This window comes from Anas acuta, chromosome 2 (genome assembly GCF_963932015.1).
Source record: "Anas acuta chromosome 2, bAnaAcu1.1, whole genome shotgun sequence".
Taxonomy (NCBI): Eukaryota; Metazoa; Chordata; class Aves; order Anseriformes; family Anatidae; genus Anas; species Anas acuta.
This window is the reverse complement of record NC_088980.1, coordinates 154,174,749-154,198,747: the sequence shown is the minus strand read 5'-3', so window position 1 is coordinate 154,198,747 and position 23,999 is coordinate 154,174,749. Positions and strand designations below refer to the sequence as shown.

Sequence of the window (23,999 nt, the reverse complement as noted above, 5' to 3'; positions counted from 1 at the left end):
GTACCAGCAAGTGCAATTTAATAGTTCAGTGTCAGAGGCTCAGAGCTGTCAGATGTGGACTGCAAACGATCCATGCAGCTGGACTGGAAAAAAGCAGTTTCACAAATACCCAGCCCTCACTTTTCTCCCCCTCCTGTGCGTGCAGAGGATGTTTTCTATCCCCTGCTTAGCTATTTTCCTCCCACCCCAGCCAGGTGTAGTCCAAGAAGAGCAAAGAGCCGACATAGCTTGCAGCTGCCAAGAATGGGAAACCTCCTTCTCCTCCCTACTACTGGCCATGTGCTTTTGCTGTTTACTTTGTGCTGGCTCCAGAGCTTCTTAGAGCTCTTTTTCAGCCACTTCACCGCACTTAGATAGAAAAAAAAAAAGCACACACACACAACCCAAAGCCAGAAGGAAGAAGCCCGGACAGATTTCTTCTGTCTTAATAAGTAAAAGCAGCTCAAAAAGCATTTAAGCAGCAACAGGAGGCCACAGAAGGGAAGCAAGGGTTGCCTCGTCAGGCAACGTGGATGAGGAAATGCTTGGCAGGGAGGAAGGGGGTAGCAGGCTCTGCAGCTTTGGCAGCAGCAGGGACAAATTGGTTATATTAAATTGGCTCAGCAGCCTGTGGTGACAACTTGCTTTCCTCTGAAAAATGAGCTCAAACATCCCTACAAACATATATATATATATATACACTTTAGAAATAATTATATATCAATTCTGTTGTCTGCAGCATCTTTTAGAGGTGGGTTCAAGAAGCAAGACTTGAATTCCTGTAGTGAGATTTGAACGTCAGACTATACATGAGAATTTCAACCGTGCTTGCAAACATTTGACATTTAAAAAAAAAAAAATAACAAAATACCTGAAAGTATTGAATGAGTGATGAGGCATCTTTGCTTTTTTCATACTACTTTGGATCCCTGTAAGGATGAGAATATATTGTGAATGTTTTCTGGCAAGTAGATGTGCTTTTTTCTCAGATTTATGGATTTTTCTGAATTGTTCCATGCAAGAAAAATGTCTAATTTTTATTTGACTTCATTTAATTTTCTGACTTACAGTCAAAGCCTTTTCTAAGCCTGGAAATAATCATCCTTCACTGGCAACAAATGACATGATAAATGTGGTCTGTGAAATGTCAGGCACGGGAAGGCTTGCGAGTCTGGTTATTTGTATTTTCAGCTGAACTTTAAGGAAGAAGCAGAGATCACGCTTCAGCGGTAGAAGCAAAAGGTGAAGCTTTTATGGACATTAAGAATGTAAAAAAGTGCATCACGTCAGTGGTCCATCTTGCTCACTGTTCTCTTTGACAGCATCTCTCATCTGTGAGTGTTTGAGGAGACCACATGAGGGTGGCTGTTATCTGCAGTCTGTTCTCCTCCTGGTTCTTCAGCATCCACCATTGTTGCATGAGACACTTCAGAGGGGTCTTAAAGGATCTGTTTAGGCACCCATTCTCCCTGAATTTACCCAAAAGCTTTACAAATTTGCTGAGACAGTCCCCTTTCTCCTGTCCTCACACCTTGAAGGGTCCCAGCCTTTTTAATTCCCCTCACACTGCTGCTGCTGCTTTTTCCCTAATTGCTTGGTTACCCTTTTTTTTAGGACTTCGTGGATATTTGTCAAATCTGGTGGAAATCTCATTGACTTTTCTACTCTGTTGCACCTTGAAGTTAAAATAGAACAAATTTAATCCATGGGTCTCTGCTGGTGAGAGGCTGTAGGATGCTAAAGATAGCAGCCACTTACCCCCAGCCTTTGGTGAGCACTGACAGAAGTTATTCCAAGTTATGAATATCCTGAAGACCCAATTTCAGGCTAAAATTAATACAATGCAATGAAATACAGTACCCTTTGGTTGGAATACCTAATATTTTACTCCTTTGTGGTATCTTTCATAAAGCTAGTTTGGAAATAGGGCTTGGAGCGACGGTCCCGTTCCTCCAACCTGCAGAGAAAAAACAAATCCTCTCTACAGTGGAGGGTGTCACAGCTGAACAAGTTCTCAGTTGGTGCAGAAATTTAGATGTTTTGTACATACAAAAGCACTTGTGAAGGTTTCTGTGTTCTCCATAGCTACAGCAAAGGACTTTTACAAGAAGTTTAAACAAATGAAGAGCACGGATCGCAAATATGTAAAAACTCCCTGCTTCCTGAAGCTCAGGAAGTAATGCTTTCATTGCTGGACCCTCTTGTAACAGGGTCTGTGCTCAGGCCAAGTGCTACTCAGCATTTTTAAAATTCCAGGTTTTTAAGTAGCCCCTGATGTTAACGTGCCTGCCTGCTCTAGTAGGGACTGAAGGAAAATGGGGTTGTTTGTTCTGAGTAATGCAGGCTTCTGGAGGTGTCGTCTCTGTGTAACATCAATTTATTACCACCTGGTGTTTCTGTAAATTGTCAGCGTGGGATGCAAATTGTGCTGTTCACTTCTATGTTATAGTGGGGAATTGATTTATTGCTTCCAAGGAAGTAATAAAGTGGAATCAAAACGCACGATAAAGTAAGCTTCGTCGTACGAGTCTTTTAATTGCCTGCCTACGATCAGGTGTATGATAAAATGGTGCAACAAATTCTGGTGGAGGTAGTGAAACCTGCTAAGTAAGCAGTCGTTTCTTCAGGTTTGCCTTTGCTCCTGGCATGTCCCAGGCCATGAAGATCTCTCACCGACTATCTGTCACCCGTGTCCTTCAACAGCCTGACGTGATGAGGGACAAGGCACACCAGTGGCTTTGGACATAAGTGGGTGTTGATATCTCTGTCATTACGGCTGTGCTCCTTAGGGCTGCCAAATAATGTGTGAACACTAATTTTTACTATGATTTTTTTCCCCAAAATTTGCAGAAGCCCAACTACCTGATGTTTCTGACCCTTCCAAGTTCCACCCTGATCATGATCGAGTGTTCTTGAGGTGTTCCCGTGTGATTTCATCCATTTTAAAGCGACAAAAAGGACGAGGCTGAATTGCCACAAAATCATCCCTGTTGTAGAGATTTGAACCCTATTTTTTCTTCTGCGGACCCCTGTTTCTTGAGTATTAGGTTTCTCTTTCAGAGGCTTTGTTATAGGAATTTTTATCTGGCAGTGTGCTTAATCTTTAGATCAGATGCCAAACTTGAGAAGCTGCAGTATCTGTTCTTTGACTAATTAACCTAATTCTGCTTATTCTTCTGTCTTTGGGTGCAATAGATCAAGACTTTAGGAGAAAAGGATCCTTAGCTGAAGAATGGAGTGGCTTAGATCCTCAAGCACAACGTGAGGAGCCAAGAGCTCTGATTCCTAAAGGGATTCAAGGGAAGCCCACAATTTCCCCAGCTCTTCAGGGTTTTATATGAGGATGTAAGGAGACGCATGGTACATGCCCAGTTCCAGCAGCAAGAGCTCTGCAAATAACTGATATTTCTTGTGTGTGTGTGTGGAGATGCACAGAAGTATCATCTCAGAAAGCTGTAATTAGGATTTTTATGGTTGGCCTACATTAAGCAGCCATTCAGTCACTTGAATGAGAATCACTTTGTGTCTGGTCCCTACGTTTCTCTGTATGTAACAGAGGCTGTAATTACTGGCTTTGGAAAACACTTGAGCCGGAATAGGCTTAAGTAAAACTTTTTACAGGTCATTGATTTTTGGAACAGGCCGTTGCCATACAGCGCGACAACGTGACCATTGTCATGCTCTGTTCCCCTTCAGTACTTAGAGTGCCTGTTATCTGATGTGCCCTTCTGGTTTCCATGAAAAATTGAGATAATGTGGGGGCAGTTAATGCTGTATTAAAAGGGATCCAAAATTAAAAGTCTGTGCAGCTGAACGTTGTGACATGCGGGTCTGGGATGGCATCATGCTGTAACCTAAAACTAGGAAGGGAAGGTTTTGAGTCAAATGGCAGTAAAAGACAAATATTTTAATCTGTGATACTGCATAGCAGGAATACCTTAATACTTCCCTTAACTGCCTCTGGTTCAGGCATGTCTCCTTCCTAATCTCCTGGAAACATGTTCTCATTATCACCAATTCTAATTTATTCTTTGCATTTGGTTTTCTAGAAAGACAGTAAACACTCAGTGCTCCTATTTACTTACTCTGCAGCTGTTTAGAAGAACTCGTGCTATATAGGGCCTCTACTGAGCAATACTCAGTCAGTAGTATTAAAGATTGTCATATTGCTTCCTTCACAGTCTTCTTTTGATGTCCATAGGTAGGGCTGCTACCAGTTTTTTTTAGAAGAACAATTTTTACTGCTCACTTTTAGCAGTGTCTTTTAAGAAAACTTCATTATAATTTTGTATACCTTGCTAGAGAGATTTGTAAGGTCATTAATTGCAGATGTAAAGGAAAATTAGTGTTTACTTGGATTTCTGCGGTACCGAGGGACTGCAGTGCATGTTCAGAGTGCTGTTGAAAACTGAAGCAAATATCTGGCTGGATACCTTGTGCTAATTAAAGACACTGGTTTTCTTGTATTCCCAGCACAAATGATGTTTCCTCATTATCAAATGTTTCACATTAAAACTAGGAATTGGTGCCAACTCCAAAGGGAGTTGCTGAGTGGTGCAGATTATGCAAGCACATTGCAATGAAATTGGGTTAAACTGAGTACGAAGGTATGTCGGGACTCATCCCTGGGGAGCCTTAGGACCGGTGCCATACTGGATATTGCAAGACAAAAGGATTGCAAGACATTTTGCTAGATTAAAATTACTGTTTGACAGTACAAATAGTTCAGCTGGTTGTGAATGTTCTTTACAACTTTTCCCTACTTTTTTTATCCCAAGGTACAGACGAATGCTTTTGTAGCACTTTCCAAAGGTGATTTACAGGTTCCTACAAATCTTGAATACAAGTTCACCAGTAGCAGCTGTACATGGAATCCACCCTTGTTTCAATTAATTTAGGGCATTTTTATACTTAATTGATTTTTGTCGAGATCTGCTTGCCTCGTGTTACAACCTACAGGATGTCATATTGCTTTATTTCATATTATTTCATATGAGTCTTGTAGTTTACATTTTCTCTGAATTCCTTCTTCATGCTCCCCTGAACACTTAATCTCCTAAAACACTGATATAATTGAAATAGATTTTTGTACATTTGCACCTTGCATTGCTAAACTTGCTTTGAGTTTGGTCTCTGTCTTTCCATGTTGGCTTTTCAGTGTATAGCTCAAATATGTAATTGTGTTTGGAGAAGGACTATAAATTTCTGCTTTGAACTGAACTGAGATCTGGAGTTTGTAAGTGCTTGGGCAGTGTTCTACGGGAAAGAAAACGGTGAGGAATTTTGTCAGTCACAGGCCATATTCCCATTTCATATTGATAAAGTGAAATATTCAGTGGGTCAATTCGGACTAAAATAGATATTAAGAAGTCATTATTTAAATGGCTTTAATGGGGCTGGCCAGGCTGCTTTATACTTTGACCTGGGGGCCTCAATAAGTGCTTCTGACTGCAATTAATGTACTTTGAAATAAATATATGTATGAGGGAGGGAGTGGTGGCCAGGAAGGGATCAGAGAGGAGGCAGCAAGGGAAATGTGTGTGCCTTCTTGGATGTGTAGTTACAGGCAGCCTTACCAACGAGGGCGGATGTAGCCGAAAGGTGCCAAAGCTGGAGCAAAGGATCACTGCTTTTTTTTCCTTTTGAACATCAACAGTAGCTGAAAGAAAAACAAGAGAAGTAAGCTCGGTAGGAAACAGAGAGTTTCCAATGTGACTTTTGGAAATAGCTGAAATTACTTTCTGAAGGCAAAAGTGAGTGCAATGGGAAGAAATACCCTTTTTGCTGTCTTCCTCTGTTTATCCCGTTTGAAATAGAAAACTCTTAACAGCTTTTTCAAAGTTTCATCCTTAATCTGTAGCAAGATTTGAAGTTAGCATAAGATAACTCTTAAAAAAGAAAAAATAGAATGAGAGAGGAGAAGACCCTTGTGCTTGCACTCCTGGCGTGCTTGCTGCTGCTTTCCTGTGGCACGTGCATGTTCTGGGGGTTCAATTTGACAGCTCAGCTTTTCCCACCTCTCCATTCTGTTCTGTTAAATACATTAGGACAGTTTTCTTAGGAAGAGTGTGGTACTGGTAAGATAGGGAGTCATCTGATTTATGTCCAAGAGCAAGCATCGGGCCGAACCCTCAGAAACAACACCACCAACAACAAAAAAATGTATCAGGATGTGGCATACCAAGTGTCAGCAGTGTGCAAAACTTAACAGACTCCTAAAAATACAAGCTTTGTAATGGCGAAAATATTTACAGTTCTGCCTAACATCCTCACTTTCTGTCAGGTTGAGATAGACAAGGTAATATTTGCAAGGTGAGCTCCAGCAGGATTTAATGCAAGCTGTGAAAATGGATTGAGCTGTATGTTTGTGAGATGTTTACTGTCTGATACGAGGCACATTATGGATAATTTAGGATTTTCGAGTGTGGGAGGAATTCTTAATGCAGTCTTCACCGAATTGCAAAACCAAGGCCCCCTCCAAGCAGGGGCAGGTGCTGGGACTGTGCTTTGAGCATCTCCAGGGCTGGGGGCTCCCCAGCCTCTCTGGGCAACCCAAACCAGTGCTCACCCCCCAGGATAACATAAAATCTTTCTATTACATTTAAATGGCACCTCCTGTTCAGCATTTTGTGCCAAAAAGGGCTTTGTGTCAGACCGATAAAGCAGTGTTGCTCCTTGAGGGTGCAAGTAACCTGAGGGGTTTCCTTCCCTTTAATAAGCCTACTTTAATAAGTCCTACTTTAGTATTAATTTTAAAAGTATTTCGAGTCTTGTAGAATTTCCACACCAGGACCAATGAAAGAAATGAACTCTGGATTTATTTGTAGTGGGAGGTTTCTTCTGGGCCTAGTTACTTTTGTAGGCCTGAAGTGCGACAGCCCAAGTTAGTTTTGATGAAGTGTGACGAGAAATTTTCATAGATGTGGCTGCCTTCAGGCTGGAGGTGGGGATCAGGATATGGAGATTGGAAGTGCCCCGAAGTTTTATAACATTGCTCAAAGGACAACATGAAGTCACGGTGTGAATAATTCCGGCCTGGTTCGTTGTCAGGCAAACTTGCTGACACCGTGCTGATGGCCAGCTGCCAACACCAGCATGAGGAACTTTTCTGTTTTATTTTATTATTTTCGGTAACTTGTCAAATAGAGAAGACGTTATTGGCATTGAAAAGATTGCCCCGATGGGACTACGCTAACTTTTCTGTCAGTGTGCTAATCACTTCTTAATTAATTGATTTAAACATTTGTTATGACCTCTTTTTTTTCTTTTTTTCTTTTTTTTTTTTTTGACTGTCTCATCGGTGGAAGTGACTTAGTTTCTGAGTACTCAGAGCTGGTAGTGAAATGTGACTTTGAACTTTGCTTGTTTGTACTACTGAAAGTCATAATATTGACTTTGCTCCCGCTGCAGTCATCAGATGTGGGGCTGCGCAGTGCTGCTGAGATGTCAGCAAGAATTAGGCTGAGCAGCAAATGACTTGCAAACAGAAATTCAGAAGTAATTCAATTAGTTACCTCATAATTCTGGGGGTTTTGACAAAATGATTTTGATTATTCTTTCCTAATGTAGCTGATATGTGAGTAATGACAATGGCTGCCATTCAAAACTGAATGGTATAAAAAGCAAAGTACAAAAAAAGGTCAACAGTGCTTTCTTGCTGCAAAGTACAGTTGTTTGGGGGGAAAAAAAGGCTTTATCTTCTAACCTCATGTAACAATGTCCTGTTTATTTCCCTAAATGTCAGGTACTCTGATAGCAAGCTGTCAGGATGATGATGCTCAGAGGAGCGACTGCAGCATCTTAGCAGAGCCACCGAGTATCAGCAGGCCAGGACTGGTTTGCTCCACTCCTCTCCCCAAGCTTGGAATAAATAGTCTTTACAGTACCAAGGCACAGTGGAGTGTTTTGTAATGTGTGAGCACCAGGAGGTCAGTAGTGTTTAGTTTGGGACACACAGAAGGAGAGCTGGCACGACTTTGCATACAAACAAGTTTGACCAGCCTTGATTTTAGACCACTGGGCTTGCCCCTGCTCTTTTATCACCACAATATCCAATAAAACCTGGCAGAATTAAGTCTCTGTGTGTACTGTAGCTTGTTTCTGCTCCGTAATAGCGTCCTGCTTGGCTATTTAATACCAAGAGAACTGATGCTGTTCTTTTAAACCGAGGTCTGTAATGGCAGGATTACAAATCAATCTGGTTTGAATTCAGAAGAGCGCAAGGAGGCATCCTGGTCTTGTAATCCCTCTTCTCTTTGCATCTTAAATAACCAAGCAGATCTTGTAAAATAGTAGTTTAATTATCCTTACATGACAAGCAGCTATGTTTTACAGAATTTTGGCCAGGGGCAAAGTTTTACAGTCACATTATAAACTCAGACCCAGGGGCAGGGCTTAATGGAAATATTAATAGGTCCATAACCAGAGACAGGGCATGTGTTTCTGTAACTTCAGAGCTACCAAAGTTACTGCTCTTCTGCTGCCTCGTAAAGTAAGCATTGGGATTTTAAAAAGAAGTTGTAAAGAACCCAAAGATGATGAAATTTTTGAGGAAAAGTGTTTGTCTGCTTTTGAGAAGGAGGTTGGTTCACCTTTCAGTGCTTCCCTATCCTGTGAAACGCTGAAAATTGACAATACTTTGTATCTGCTGTGGTTGGTCCCATGTTGGATTCCAGATTTTGCCCTCACTGTGATGAATGTGAAGGAATTCCTTCTGTCGTTGTGTTTTCCCCACCCAGTGAAATTATGCTGCCTAAGAGCACGTCAGTATATAGGAACTGATGCTTTTCACTTCTCTGTTTGCTCCTCCCAAGGGACATAGATTGTCCCATAGATTGTCCATAATAAATCTGTGGTTAGACACTTACAATGCTTGTTTCTGCTTTTTCCTATAGCTTTTCTCCCTACTCTTTTTCTGCCAAATAAAACCCGATAAATAGGTCCTTTAAGTTGATGACACTATGCATAGATATTAAAACAGGAGCTCTTTTAGTTCATCATTACTAAAAAAATACATTGCTTTGGTTTGCAGTCAAATTTTCTGTAGTTTGTGTGCATAAGCTTGAGGTAACACAGTATTTTTCCTAGTGACTTTGAGCTAGGGTAGCTTGTTTTAAAGGAGGCAGAACTTAATGGAAGAGGGTTAAACATGGCCCAAGTTTGAGCAGAAAAATAAGTTCTTAATAGAAAACTATTTAATTCTTAGTAGTTACACTACTGAGAGCCATTAGGACTTTGTCCAAGGGAGTTGTCCTCATGCAGCTCCCCAGCCTGCAGTCATCTGGAGTTTTACGAGGCTGTTTTACGATCACAGGAGAGGCTGAGGCACTTTTACAGGAGCTGAGGCCATTTTACCATTACGGGAGAGGAGCCTCGCAGGTCGGAGCGCGAAGGGTGACATTGCGTGACGTTGTGTTGGTCTCAGTCAGCCACAGAGAAGATTTTTATACCTGCTGCAACTTCCAAATCAAGGTTTTTATGGAAACAGCATGCCGGCTCCTCCAGTGTGGAAAACCCACGAGTAACCTCGCCGAGGTTTTCCCAGCATTTTGGGATCTTTATCTGTTGGGACAGGGCGGACGGGTTTTAAAATGGACATGGGGTTGGTTTAGTGCATTTGTATTGATTGCTAGAAAAGAGAGCAATAAAGCACAGCTCAGAAGCTCCTAACAGCTTCTTGAAATTTCAGGCATTGCGGCAACAGAGGGTTATGAAAGCAGAGCTGGCAGCTGGCAGGTACGGGAAGTCCCTCAGGGCTCGGGCAATGGGGAATATTTGGGAGAAGTCTTGTTGGCCTGCTCTTAAATCCCCTGAGGGCAGGACGGCGGAGGAGGGCTTTTGTCTGCCCCAGTGCTGCCAGTTCCAAGTTCTTACAGCTCTGTTGGACGAACACAATTCAACCATTTGTTGTAGAGGTAAAGTCATACTGCGCAGATGGGCTGTTTGTTTCCCCTTTATCTTGTACCCTGGCTAGGAATTTGGACACTTAACATTGTTGTTAGACTTCAAGCCCTGTTTTAGCCTCTAGCAAACTGTGTTATCTACAGTCTCAAGATTTCGAGCCTTGATAAGGGCCGGTGCTGAATTCCTGGTAGCCGAACCCTGGCTGTGAGTTGAGATTTGGGGAGAACTGATGCAGGGGATATGGTGTCCCCTCCTGCCCCTGTCTGCCCTCTTCTGCTGCTCTTGCTCTGTGAAGAGCTAATTCAAGATGCTGTGCTATAAAACTAAAAAGGGCTACCCTAAAAGCTGAGCTGTAGCCTTCTGCTGTGCAGTGGAGCAAGCTAAGGTTCAGCAATTCGACCACAGTACCGCTTAAAACACTTTTAATTCACCTCGTCTGCCCCTTTCCCAGCTCAGCTTTACTACCAGAAAGGCGTTCATCCTACTGTGCCCAAAAGATCAAGTTTATTTTTAAAAACTCGGCTCTAGATTTTGAAAATTGCTTTCCCACTGCCTGCTTGCTGCAAGGGGGAGGTATATATATATTATATATATATATATATAATTCCCAGGCTGGATGGGGCTTTGGGCAACCTGGGCTGGTGGGAGGTGCCCCTGTCATGGCACAGGGTTGGAATTAGATGATTTTTAAGGCCCTTTCCAACCCAAACCACTCTGATTCTACAGAAGTCTGAATGTGTTTGTCCAAGCCCTGTCAGCTTGGAGCAGAGCCCCGCAGGTCTTTGCTCTTTGCATCCATCAGGCTGGGATGGTTCTTCCATTAGGCAAGGAAGGATGGATTATTTTCTCTTTTTCCCTCTTGTTCTGTATTGATTTCTCAGGCACCATCTGCTCATGGTTGATTAATTTGCAGCAGTAGGCAAGAGGCAATCTTCTTCTTCTTTGGGATGCAGACTTGTACGGTAGTCCTTTTGCCACCAGACTTGGAAATCATTCCAAAATTAGTGGGTAACAAAACTAGCCACTGGTCTTCACCTGGAGAGGCTGTGTCAGTGTGCAGCTTCTTCGTGCAGAGCCTTCGGTTTGGTGACTCAGTGGTTGGGGTTTCCTGATGCTGATCTTTGGGCTGTTGTAATCTCCAGAGACCTTTGGGATGAGACCTCTTGTTAAAACTGGAAGGCCATATTTGGTTTTGAAGGTTTTTGGTGGAGGGCTGGGTTAAGACACTGAGAAACTGAAGGAAGAAGTGATGCCAAAGATGCCACTTGTGTTAACTGTATCATGGAAATCAGACTCACTTGCTTGCCAGGGCTTGCTGTTTCTCTGGTAATATTTCTTTTACATTCATATTTGCATAACTATTTTAGTAGGGGATTGCAAAAGAGCAATTAAATGCCCCTTAAAAATGAGTTTTGTTGGATTTGCAGTAAGTATTTTGTCTGACTCAGCCTAAGATTCAGGCATAACTAAAATTAATTTGCTTTCTGTTTTCCTTTCCTAGAATATGACCGATACCTAGCATCTAGCAAAACCATGGCGGCAGCTTACCTCGATCCAAACTTGAATCATACACCAAGTTCAAGTGCAAAGACACACCTCAGTACTGGGATGGAGCGTTCCCCAGGGTCCATGGAGCGAGTCTTAAAGGTTTTTCACTACTTCGAAACTAGCAGCGAGCCGACAACGTGGGCCAGCAATATCCGGCATGGAGATGCTACTGATGTCCGAGTAAGTCTGGCTTTAGCGTTCTCATGTCATCTTCAGGTTAAATGTTAACTTCACGGCCAAAAGGCAGAAGTCCAGAAACAGACACACACAAGTTTCACAGTTTATTTTAAAATAATCTTTACCAGTTGTGTGCTGTGAGTAATTTCAGAGGCTTTAAATGGTACCAGTTTTCCTTAAAAAAAAAAAAATAATCTGTTAAACGGTTGTGTATTACCTTAAAGAAATATAAGAACTCTTCCCATTTTTTGCAGAACAGAAACTTGAAATTTAGAGAACTGGTTACCAGTCTAGGTACCACTCCTGATTTATGTCAACTGACTTTTATCACTTTATACTACCCCAAATCCTCTGTGACGATTGGAGGAAATGTAAGAGAAAAGCAGCATTAAATGACTCTCTTCATATTCTTTTTTTTTGAAGTTCAGTGTTTTTACATGTTTACTGTGTTCAAATGTAAGATATGTACATATTTTTTGTTTTCTTTGGCTTTTTTATTTTTTCATCCCTGTTTGGGAAGTTTTTCCTCCCAGTGTGGGGAAACTGAGCTGAAGTTTTTGCATCAGAGCCCTTTGTCCCAGCAGTACATCCTTTTGTCCTCCCCTCCTCACCCTGGCAATCACCTGCTGCTTGTATTTGTACAGTGTGGTCCTTCAGTTAACTTACACAAAATACAAGGCTGGGATTGTTTGAAGGATAGCTTTAAGTATCTGTAATCTTTGAGATAGGTGGAAATGCACATATGCATGAAAATAGTGTTTGTTCAGAAGAGGGAAGTTAAGCAGCTCTGTGGAAGGTGCAGGTCAATAATCCTATGCGGAGACTTTTATTCACCATTTTTTACACTTGCTCATACAATTGGGGTCTTGTGGTACTGAAATGAAGCTCACTTTAACAGGTCAAATGTTTTTATGATGCCAATTTTCCTTAAAAAAATAAATAAATCTGATAAATCATGAAAAATTTCATGGTTTGCTTGGTTTTAGTTATTGTCCATGACCAGTCTTGCCTGCTGGTTCGTGGTGTATGTTTTTTTTTTCTGTGATGTTCTTGCGGTAGAAGCAGGTTTCCACCTGCTCATTCCTCCCATCCATCACTTGTGTCCTCTGTACAGTACTTCATATTCCATTTCAGAGACAATTCCAATCTGCTGAAGCGAAAGGGACTGCCAGAGCTCAGGAGATACGTTGTCTCCTACTGGCTACTGTTGAGTTTCTTTTGTGTAAGAGAAAACTTAAGAAAAAAGACAATTTGAATGCTCACTCTTCCTTTCTTACTACTTTCTAGCATCACTGTGTATGAAAAGACCTAAGAGCATGCCTCAGTGGAGTAAGTCTTAGGACAGTGATTGCAGACCTGTGAAATCCAAGGATTTTCACTGTTGATCATCAGAGAATCTGCCTAATGGCAATTGAATAAGCTCACATCTGTGTTTAGGGATAGCCTGGTGACTGTACAAATTAGACATACAGCAGTGGGAATCATTGTCATCGGGAACATACACTTATTTTACATTAAATAGGTTTTTTTGGGTGTTATTTGAAACATCTTTACACCCTGACTTAGGTAGATTAGTTTGAATAGAAATCCAACGTGGTTGATTAATTTCATAAAGTGTATTAATGGGTAAAGGGAGGAAAACTGTCTCAGTTTTTTAACCTTATTTGCAAGCCTCTACCGTGAATCTAAGTCCAGGGTTCTTTATACAGTACTTGAAATGCAGGTTATCTTTCCAAGGGAGAATGTAGGAACTTGCAAAACAAAAGCGGAGATTACATCTCTGGTTTCTTCGACTCAGAAATACCTGTGGTTATGGGCTTTGGGGCTCCAAAACTTACACTCACTAAGAAACTCAGTGCCGAGTTCAATTTGCAGAGCAACATATCCTTGTTTTGAGAATAAAAATGTCATATTATTTTTATAAAACTGGTTTAAAAGAACAGACAAGTACCAGTAACCTGGGGCTTGCCTTAATTTTTAGTTTCCATACATACACATTTCTTTGGATGTTTGTTTCTAAAAAATAACATTATTTTTGTGTTCTCCTTTTCTAAGACAGAAGAATGTACTTTGGGCAGGTGAAGGGATCGCTCTCACTCTTTTAACAAATACGATGGCTTTTTTATTTTGTCAGACTGGGACAGTGACAGTGGAAACGTGCAGGTACTCTGTAGTAATGACCTAGCACTGATGTGTTACCACGTCCTGACACTTATTTTAGAAACAGTAAACCGTTGTTGGAGTACAGGCCTGCATTCCATTGAAGTGACTGCTGTCCAGCCAAGCCGAATAATTTAAGATGAAAATAGTCTTTAAGGTTTTTATGCATTAGTTTTTTCCTTCTCTTATGGAGATCGACTGCAAGAGAGCTTCTGTTTTTTCTGAGTTACGAACTGGGAAGGAGACTGGTGCTGGCTTTGGTATTTGGCTTGTTTGTGACGAACTCTTGAAAGTGTTCAGTGGGTGAATATCTTTGAGATAGCTCTACAGTTAAAAGAGGAGGGGAAAAGGTTTTTTTTTTGGTTGTTTTTTAAGACTTCTCCCTGGTTAGTGTGGCTAGTGGGATGATAGCCAAGGAACCTTCCCAGTATTCAAAGGAAATTAAACTTGGGCTGAAATCTCCAGAAAAAAAGTATTTCTGCTGGTAAAGCGGAGGTCTTTGTGGGGTGTTCTAACTCCTGGAGAAAGTAAGTGTTGAAGTTTCTTTCCTGATTTCTAACATCTATTTCCAACCAAGTCAAATTTGCCTTTGTCAATGGAAAGGATGTGCTTGGTGGTTAAAAAAGTGAGGAAAACCGTCTTTTGATTTTTCAAGAGCAGAGTGGAAGCAGTGCTTTAGTTGTATACATTATACGCAAATCCTCGGTCATGAAATCCTGGCCGTGATCCTGTTTTTTCTGGATGGGTTTAGTCCCTCCAAGACAGCTGTTTGCTCTGAACGATGAGTCTGTATTCTCCAATGGATTGAAGGGCAGCTTTTCAATTCTTGGAAATGCTTCCTTGGATTTCAAAGAACTGGCGTGCTCTCTTTATTCTTTTTTTTTTTTTTTCCTTGGTTTTATACTCCAGACATGCTTCATTTCCAAAACAAAAAGTGCTTTTTTTATGAATGTGCAACCATTGCTCGCCTACTGCCAATATCTGTATTTGCAATGCAGGGAAAGGAAGGTTGTTTATCTTGCCTATTTGTGTTAGGATGTGTTGTCTACAAGGATATTGCCAACAATGAATTTGCAGGGCACGCTCTGTCCTGTTCACAGCCTCGGGTGGCCATGTGAGTGGGTGGCTGTTGCCGAAATGGAATTTCAATGGTCCCAACGTGCCCTGAATGCAAGCAGTGCCACCACAGCTTGATCAGCAGTCACAAGTAAATCACCTTTCTCCTTCGAGGTGTGGCTGAAGAAAAGTTGTAACTACCCTATTGAATGGAGAAATGAAGGCGTTGTTGACATTTAGCAGTTTGGGGGGTGGAAGAGGGGATTTTTGTTAAACAAACCATTGAAAAGGGTGTGTGAGTGGGTCTAGATACAAAGCTTTTTGGTCAACTGCAGTTCGTTCCCACCCCAAAGGTGTCTAGTTCACATCCATTGTATCTCAAAGGTTCCTTCAGGAATCCTTGACGAATGGGCTAAAGTTGTGCCAGGGGAGGTTTAGGTTGGATATTAGGAAGAACTTCTTTACTGAGAGGGTTGTTAGGCATTGGGATGGGCTGCCCAGGGAAGTGGTGGAGTCACCATCCCTGGAGGTCTTTAAAAGACGTTTAGATGTAGAGCTTAGGGATATGGTTTAGTTGAGGACTTAGTGTTAGGTCAGAGGTTGGACTCGGTGATCTTGGAGGGCTCTTCCAACCTAGATGATTCTGTGATTTTGTGAATAGTAGTTGTGAGAGGTGGAAGTGGCGTTATTTGCATAGAAATAACAACGAGAAATCTCAAACCAGTTTATTGCCGGACTTGCATCACACCTGAATTGTCACACAGGTTTGTTTCCTTCCAAGCAAGCTCAGTCTGTTCACTTTGACACCACTTTTAGTGGCGTTTCTAACCCAGAACAGCCCTGCAGTGCTGTTAGCTGCATCATCCTGCAGACGGACCCAGCTGAGAGGGCTGTAGGACGAAAGGAAATGCCTGTTGGTGCTGGCACTGCTCAGGTCTGCAGTGACTGCACCGCCAGGGAACAGGCTGTTAGAGCTTTTTGTGAGCATCCCTCATCATCCACTGCAGTATTCCTGGACTCCAACCATACATCAAGAAGGATATTACCTATCTGGAGGGGATTAGAGGCATATCAGTCAAGCTTCAGTCTGTGGGACTTGCTTCTAGCCAGGATTGCACCCTCTTGCCTTCCTCTCTGCCCTTCAAGCCTTTTCCCCCTTTTACAACCCACCTTATTTTGACCTGATTTATGGACAAAAGACAGCGGATCCTGTGGCTAGTCTGGAGCAGAGCTGGTCTGAGTGATACTGATTGTGACAGGCTACCAGGGTGCTACTGCCAGGTAGCCAGAAATGTGGCTTCCCAGCTGCTGGATGGGCCAAATATATTCCACCTAAACCAAGCAGGTACCTTGAAGAGTTCTAGGGGATTTGGCATGCTGAAAGGCTGTTCTAATCTAATTTATCTACTGCTCCCTGTAAAGGAGATTGCTGATGTGTTACACAGTAGGTTTTATCTAGTAGGTTTCTCTTTTCTAATAGGTCCTCATGATGACGTGGTATGGGGCTAGCAGGTTGGCCACAGAAAAAGTCCTTTCATCTTCAGGGCAAAGAGCCTGTGAACACCAGCAGGACTGAAAACCATGCCAGATGAGGATTTTTTGATTGGTAGAAGTCCGCTGCATGCAGCAAGGGCTACACATCTGAATCTAATTGCCATATATATACAGTAATATACATGCTTAGAGCCACAGGAACCTTCTGACGTAGTAGAATTGGACTGGAGCAAGCACACTACTTCCTAACATCAATTACATCTGTGTAGAAATAAACAAAATCCATCCTAGTGTCACAAAGGAGCTAGAAAATAAGTAGCATTTACTGTTTTATCTTCCTCTTCTCCGCTGTATCCCTGCCTGCATTGCACCAGATGAGAAGACATAGTTGTATTTTTAATTACTATGAACTTTGCTTCTGAGAACTTGAAAAAATTATCAAGAACACAACCACAGACCTGCAAATGGAAGCAGCATAAAAAATGAAGGTGTACTAGTAATAATCAAACTAATTGTAACAGACAAAAACACCTTTGGTCTTTAGAGTGCCTGCTTTACTTGTGGATGCTCTGGATATCCTAGGATGAAAGGTACCAGCTGTGAATTTATCTGCACGTGCCCAGAGGTCCTCCAATATTTGGCACTTGGGATAAGTGATCCGTGTTTCGTGGGACGTGTTTGTGGGATCAGTACAGGGGAGAGAGAGAAAAAAAAGCAACATGACAGTGTTTAAAAACAGAGGTGTGGGTTTTGCTGTTCAAATGTTGGGCAAGCATCATCAGAGGGGGTGATGCTCGGTCAAAACTTGGTTTGCGAAGGCGTTCTGGAGTTTTCTTTTATGGAAATTTTAAAATTAACTTGCACCAGAGCTTTGTCATTTCCTTTTGTTCGGCTCTTCGTTTAAGCTCCCCATATAAATCTCTCACCAGAAATGATAATACGCGATATATAAATAGCATTTGACATATTTTGAGAGCCTCACAAACATTGACACTGTGTCCCTGTGTAGGAGGTGCCGCTTAAAGACTTTTTCTAGTGCAGGAGACTTTCTCCTTCCTGCTAAATAGGGAAATTAGGTTTGTAGTCGCCCTGGGAGAGCATTATTCCAACTTCAATTTATTCATAGTAGCACATCAGCTTGGTTAATTTACAAGCAAGCAATTCATTTTCACTCGTTTGCAGGAGCAGAAGATGATATTGATGCATGCTGCAAGAGCCGAGGTTATCATCCTGCGCCGTGAGCCTTCCTCTGGCCTGTCTTGGTTTTTTCAACTGCTTCCTAACTATCCCGTATTGTCAGTTCAGTTTTTGGACACTTTTCCCTTCTAACAGAGGACAAATATTAATCTGTTTTGCAAGTTAACTGTGTTGAATACATGGGTTGTTTGGATGAAGGAATAAATCTCAGTGCTGCCCAGTTTGCTAGCTGTAGAAGAAGCTTTTTTTGCCTCCCCTCTGGGCTAAAGGGAGGGAAGAGGTGACCCATCACCTGTTACTGATAGGAAATTCCTCTAAGGGCTTCCCGTTCTCTTCTGCTCAGCTGTACCAGCCTATTTTTTGTTTGGGATGTAAATGTCAGCTCCGCAAACCTAATTAAAGGCGATGTGATTGCAGTAAACAGCACTCAGCTTGCGTTCAGTCGTGTGACTTCATTACGGTTGGCCTGTGTTCAGATGAGAGTGACAAAGGACAGGTGAAAATTTCTATCAGGAGTTTATGCCCATGCAGGTACCCTGCTTACACCCAGATAAGATCCTCTTCTGATGTAGGTGTCTTCTTGGGGTGCAGCTCTCCCACCGGTATTTCTATCAGGGATGGCTTTGGGGCAGTGAGTTTGTTTTCAAGGATGAAACTTTGATGTTGCTTACCCGTTTGTCTTTTCACTCAAGAACACACCTGAGGAGCTTCCTGAGCCAAAAAGCTGCTTGCAGTCGAGCCTGCAGAGACTTCAGATTTCTTTGGCAGCGCTTCCACTTTAAAGACTGTTGGGACGTGGCCCAGCGGGGTGTTCAGTCCCCATTGTGTGGTGCTCAAGCAGTTAAATTATTTGTCTGGGAACTGCTGCTTAAGCATTCTGGTCCAGGCCTGCGAAGAACACCAGGCGTGCTTCTGGCGAGGCAGAGGAGCCGTCACCCATCCCGCAGCGATGGCAGCAGCTTTGTTTGGCACCTCAGCTTGGCCCAGGGAGGCTGCCCACGACCCGAGGAGGCTCCACGTGGCATTTGAAACTCTACACGGTTCAAATTCACCTTTCCTGATACGTTAATAAAGAAGTGAAGAAGCAAATAGGTGTTTTATTCAAGAGGTTTCCCCTGCCGACTGGCCGTAGGCTCTTTGAGCAGCTTGACCACCACGGTGCCTTACTTCTGCTTCTTGATTCTGGCTGTGGTGGAATGAGCTCTCTGGGATTTCCTAAACCAAAAAGAGGAAGAAACCTATGTGTTTATTACACATAGAGCATCACTTCTTCCTTTCTGGGTATACATAGTAGTTCTCAGGTTATATTTTCAAACACTTGACCCCTTTCCATCAATACTGAGATCTCCGTAGCGTTTGGTAGTCAACTTTTTCTTGAGATGCAGCGTGGTCTCTTGCTATTTATTTTCTCAGTGTGGTACTAACTGCTTGACCAGAGGGGTTATTGTGCCCTGCTGAAATAAATAACACTAAAAATCTCTATGTGTTTTTATGTTGATTCTGTGATAGGTTTAGAATTGTCCAACCTTTATGATTTTGTCATAGCATAAAAGGGAGAGAGGCTTGAAAATCTCGCTTGCTTTTGGCAGGAATGAAGATATCTGGCTTCTTCTGTCCTTCTGAAATCTCAACCTGAAAATTAGAGGCTCTTTAATGTCCAGCCTGATTCTTTCCTGAGATGCTCATGGTTTCAGCTGCCTTACTCATCAGTGTTCTTGCTTGTTCGTGGTCATAGAAAAACTATTTTTTTTTTCTTTCCGAAGCAGTTTCTTATCACAGCAGGCCTGGCTGTCTGTTAAGAACAAGCACGCCCATTTTCACCACGGACTGACAGCATCCAGAGACGCGGGAAGGGTTGGCTTTCCAGAACCAAAGGCTGCGTGCTACGTCCTCTACTCACTCAGCATTCAGTAAGCGAGGAGAATGAATGAATCTCTTCTGGCTGCGTGCTCATGGAAGAGCTGGCGGTGTGCCCTTCAGGGGAAAGCACGCCTGCCAAAATATCAGGCTTCCCTGACTAAGCAGAGACAGCCCTCTGGGTGAAGAAGAGGTTAAATTACAAGTTCCTCTCTTTGTGGCTTCTGAGAGTGCTGGGTTGTTGTGTGTTTCCCTGGATACTGGCAACTCTGCTGCAGTATTTGCTCCTTTACACAAAGAGCCATAAATAGAGGCAAGAAACAAACTTAACCGTTTTGTACCCTGCGGTCAATGCCTTTAATTCAGCTCTGAACCTGCCCACTGTCTGGGTAAGAGACCTTTTCAAGCGGTTGGTGAAGAGTGGAGGAAGTTAACAGCCTTACCGAGAGACCGGAGAAGGAATTGGAAGAGTCTCACTGAGGGCTGATGAATGACACGAGGCTTGGCGCAGGAAATCCTCGGGATAAAAATAGGCAGAGGCTGGCAGAGTGCTTCAGGCAGCGCCTGTGTGCTTGTCTGGTGTTGCCTCTTCCTTGGGCATTCAGCCCTGGCCGCTGTGGTTCTTCCTTCAGTGGTTTTACCAGCCTGTAGGGAGCTCATTTTCGTTTGTGTTGGATGTTTGTCCCAGCAGGTTGGCTCCTGGGCTCAGCTCTCGCTGCTTTGTCAGCGTGGTGCTGCCAGCAGGTAACGGCTGCTCCAAGAGCTTGACTTGTCCAGCATGTTCTGAGGCATCCTTCCTATATGATAAAGTCCTCCGCAAGCATCTTGCACACTTTGCTGTTTGTGTCCATCTTCCTGCAAGCATCAGCCTCACAATCCACTTGGCAGTGAGGATTTGGCACCTCCTGGCCAGGAGCACAAGGGTTTGGAGGCACCGCTGGTACCGAGGAGGAGGAGAAGGATGGAGACAGAGTGCTGGGCTCATGGCACTGCTTCTAACTCAGCCTAAACTTACTCAACACACTTCATCTTGTCTTCCTGTAGGCTTTAAACAGTTTTATTTTACATTCCACTGTGCACTCTGTTCCTGTAGGAAGATCTTCCCAAGGTTGCAGTTTGATAAGATGCGCCAGCACGCTCACCAAAAGCGTGGTTCCACTCCTACACGCAGCAACTTCCCCCTCTATTCAGATATAATGCTTCTTTGATAATTTTTGCTGTTTTCTGCATGCTTAATTTGCAGAATCGAGGTCTTAAACGATTTATTTGGGATATAAACTCAAGAATTTGGGGAAACAGTGTCATGGTGTAGCAAACTTTTGCCTGAGTAGCTCCAACAGCTCACACCTGGCTCCTGCAAGATTTCCTGTTGCCTACACATTTTCTGAAATTCTGTGCAAGACTCAGCAGCTCGTGGCTGTACCTGTGTATTTGTGCATGCATGCATGCCCACATGAGGGTTTTCAGAAGGATGCATTGAGCTCATTACAGGGCCAGCAGCAGAGGACGATGATTTCCTGAAAGCAGCGCCTGGGAGCAGCGATAGCCCGTGCTCCTGCTGAGCTGGGAACTCAGCCCTGGCAGGGCTCTGCAGCCTGCCAGGGACACGTTTTACCTTCCAGCAGGCTGTGAGGCTGCAACTCTGGTCTCCTGCTGACTTTCTAATCTGGCTAAGAGCAGGACAGCCCGGCACACGGCGCTTGAGAGGTTGCTAATCCATGCTCTGTTAACACATCTCGATTTTAGTTACCGCATCTTTTAAACCTTTCATTTGGGAAGGAAGGAGACAAGCTGTTGGGTGCTTTTCGCATGGATCCTCTCCCTGGCAGGAGATCCTCAAATTCGGAAGGTTACCTTGGGACCAAAAAGTAGTGTGTTTATTTTTTTGAGGGTCTTCTTCAGTAATTGTCAATTCCCTCATCTTGTATGGGATCTGTGCTGAAGCTCAGGAACAAATCAGTTGGGGGGCAATGAAATGAAGGGGCTGTGACCTGCTTAAATCCTGGCTGCTCAGGCACTAAGCAGCGTGAAAATCTAACATAATTTTCCAGATGTAGACAGATTTTTTAAAGGCTGATGATGTTTTTTCTCGGACAAATAAATTTCACTTTCATCCACAAATCTGCTTCTTATAGTTTGGTTTTTGTTATTTTATTTTACATAGAAGGAATAGTGGCTTAATTCTGATAAGATTCATAGAAACCTTTTTATGCGGTGATTTCTGAAGCTGTGCCAGTAAAGCATCAGCAACTGTAAATGCTTTATCTTAAACAGGAGCTTAAAATGTTTAGTATTTTTAATAAAGATGATATCTGATTTATTGCTTAGTATTTTGTATAGTGTATGACGCGGTTGCATTTTAAAGCCTTACTGTAGGATTTTTTTAAATATGTTTTTTTATATATTATTTTACACTCTTTACAAGCTGTAACATGCGTGTTTCTCTGTTTTAGGGCATAATTCAGAAGATTGTGGACAGTCAAAAAGTGAAAAACGTGGCCTGCTATGGGTTGCGGCTCAGCCATCTGCAGTCTGAGGAGGTTCACTGGCTACACCTGGACATGGGGGTGTCCAACGTGAGGGAGAAATTCGAACAAGCCCACCCTCCAGAAGAATGGAAGTAAGGCCATAAATCTATTTAGTGTCAAAATCAAGTCCTGTGAGTGTTTGCCTAGTCATAAAAGTCAGCGCTATAATGTGCTTTATTAAGGAAGATCCTCTTTTGGGGGAGCAGGGTAAAATGGTTTTCACATTGAAGAGCTCTAAATGGTAAAAAAAAAAAAAAAAAAAAATGTTTGTTGTTGTTGGAAGGGGTTTCCTGCAAACGGAGAACAGATAGGTCTAACCTGGGATTTAGAGGAGGTATAAAGTAGGGGTATAAATCTCAGACATTTGTCCCAAAAGTCTGCAAAACCTGTGATACATTTAGTGAGCCCCATCTCATGTCTTGTCATCCTTAAAGTTTTAGTACAAGAATCTTAGTGTATCTGTGGTATAAGCATACCTCTAAAACAGAAAAGGAAAGATCTTGATACATAAATGAAAAAAAAAAAGAAAATATTGTTGTTTACTAAGTTGTTGCAGGGGTTTTGTGCATGTTTTTCACCGTGTTTTATGTTCATAACCACAATTTGTTCTAAAGTTGCTTATTTCGAAGGCTGCAATTATTATCTTCTGCAGAATTTTCGTAAATAGTCTTAATTTCTTGTGAATTGAGTTAGCTTCATATACCAGCAGAAGTCACAGTTCATATGTTTTCTTTAGTGTCCTGACTTCCACATAGCAAACAGATCAGAAATATTTAAAACTTGGGTGTCAGAAATGTAGCATGTTCTCTTCTATGCACATTACGTTTTATTTTCTGGGATGTTACATTTATTTTTTGGGATGTGCATCAATATTTTTCCTTCTTTACCACACAATAAATTTTTCATTGGTTATACTGTGAAATCACAGCTTGGGAAGTAAGGGATTCCTGAATCCCTTCCCCGAGAGTCACGCTGCCTGTAAGATGTGAATTATTTATGCTGTTTGAAATTTCTTAAATAGTGTACAAGTGCCAGTTCCATTTTTATTACGTGGTGCAACTCACGTGGTACGTGTTGCAGAGCAGAGTTAATCAGTTTTAAAAGCCAAGGTAAATGATTGTTTTGAAGTTTGTGGAAAGGAATTGGATAAAATACTCATGAAAGAGCTATGATAAGACGTAAATTATTCAATGCCTTTCCAGGGAGTCATTTTATGTTTTATCGAATACATGCAGCTGACATACCTTTGAAACCTGTGGAGATTTGCTGTGCATAATCAAAACGTTGCTGTCATATTTGTAATACCATAAAACAGAGTGTTTAAGATCATATGACAGTACTTGTAAAAATATTTAGATTAGTTAAGGGAGATAAGTCTTGGGATGGGTCTTAAATGAAAAGCTTCCTATAGTATTAATAACCCAATAACTGCCTCTCGTGTGATTTATTTTTTTTAATTATCTAAATTTAAAGGGCTGTACATTCAGTGCTCAGAAATAAGATCTCAAACATTCTCCTGGACTGATCCAGATGCTAGAAGTTGTACTGTTCGTCAGTAGGACGTAGGCAAAAGTTTCCAGAGTAAAATCCATCTCCCATGTAGGCATCTCTTGTCTCGTCCTGCACTATTTATAGTCCTGCAGAGGATGGGTTAGTGATGGGGAACAGCAGGGCTGTGGCCCTGCCTCAGATGACGCAGCTGTAGCTAGAGCTTAGGAAGAGTAAATAATAGTGGACAGCAGGGCAATGAGGTCGCCCAAAATGCTGTCATTTCAAATTCTCTTCCCTCTCCCTATGGCAAGCAGCTGAGCTGCAGGAGCACACACGATTTAGCTTTGCCAGACTGCCAGGGGGTAACCTCAATTAAGTGGCAAAAGACGAGCATGAAATCACTGCTTACTGCAAGTCTTTTTTTTCCCCACCCTCATGTTTGGCTTTACGTACTCCTTTGACCTCCTCATTGCTAAATAAAAGGTTTGTATTTTGGACGGGATAGCAAATGTGGTTAAAAAAATAATCAGTAGAGACCTGATACTTCAGTTTTCCCTACAAAGATTGGCACTAAAATTCACATTGAAGCTGTGTATTAACTGCACCTTC

At 42.3% G+C, this 23,999-nt stretch overlaps 1 protein-coding gene across 12 annotated transcripts in view; it reads left to right on the top strand.

Moving 5' to 3' along the window:
- PTK2 (protein tyrosine kinase 2) overlaps window positions 1–23,999 on the top strand; it is a 195,132-nt gene that overhangs the window by 70,204 nt on the left and 100,929 nt on the right. For all 12 annotated transcript variants that reach the window (XM_068672732.1, XM_068672731.1, XM_068672730.1 and 9 more), the window contains 2 exons: window positions 11,384–11,610; window positions 21,825–21,991. In XM_068672732.1, coding sequence (XP_068528833.1) covers window positions 11,416–11,610; window positions 21,825–21,991 — 362 coding nt within the window. In that variant the 5' untranslated portion in view covers window positions 11,384–11,415. Of the gene's footprint in view, window positions 1–11,383; window positions 11,611–21,824; window positions 21,992–23,999 lie in introns of those variants that run through there.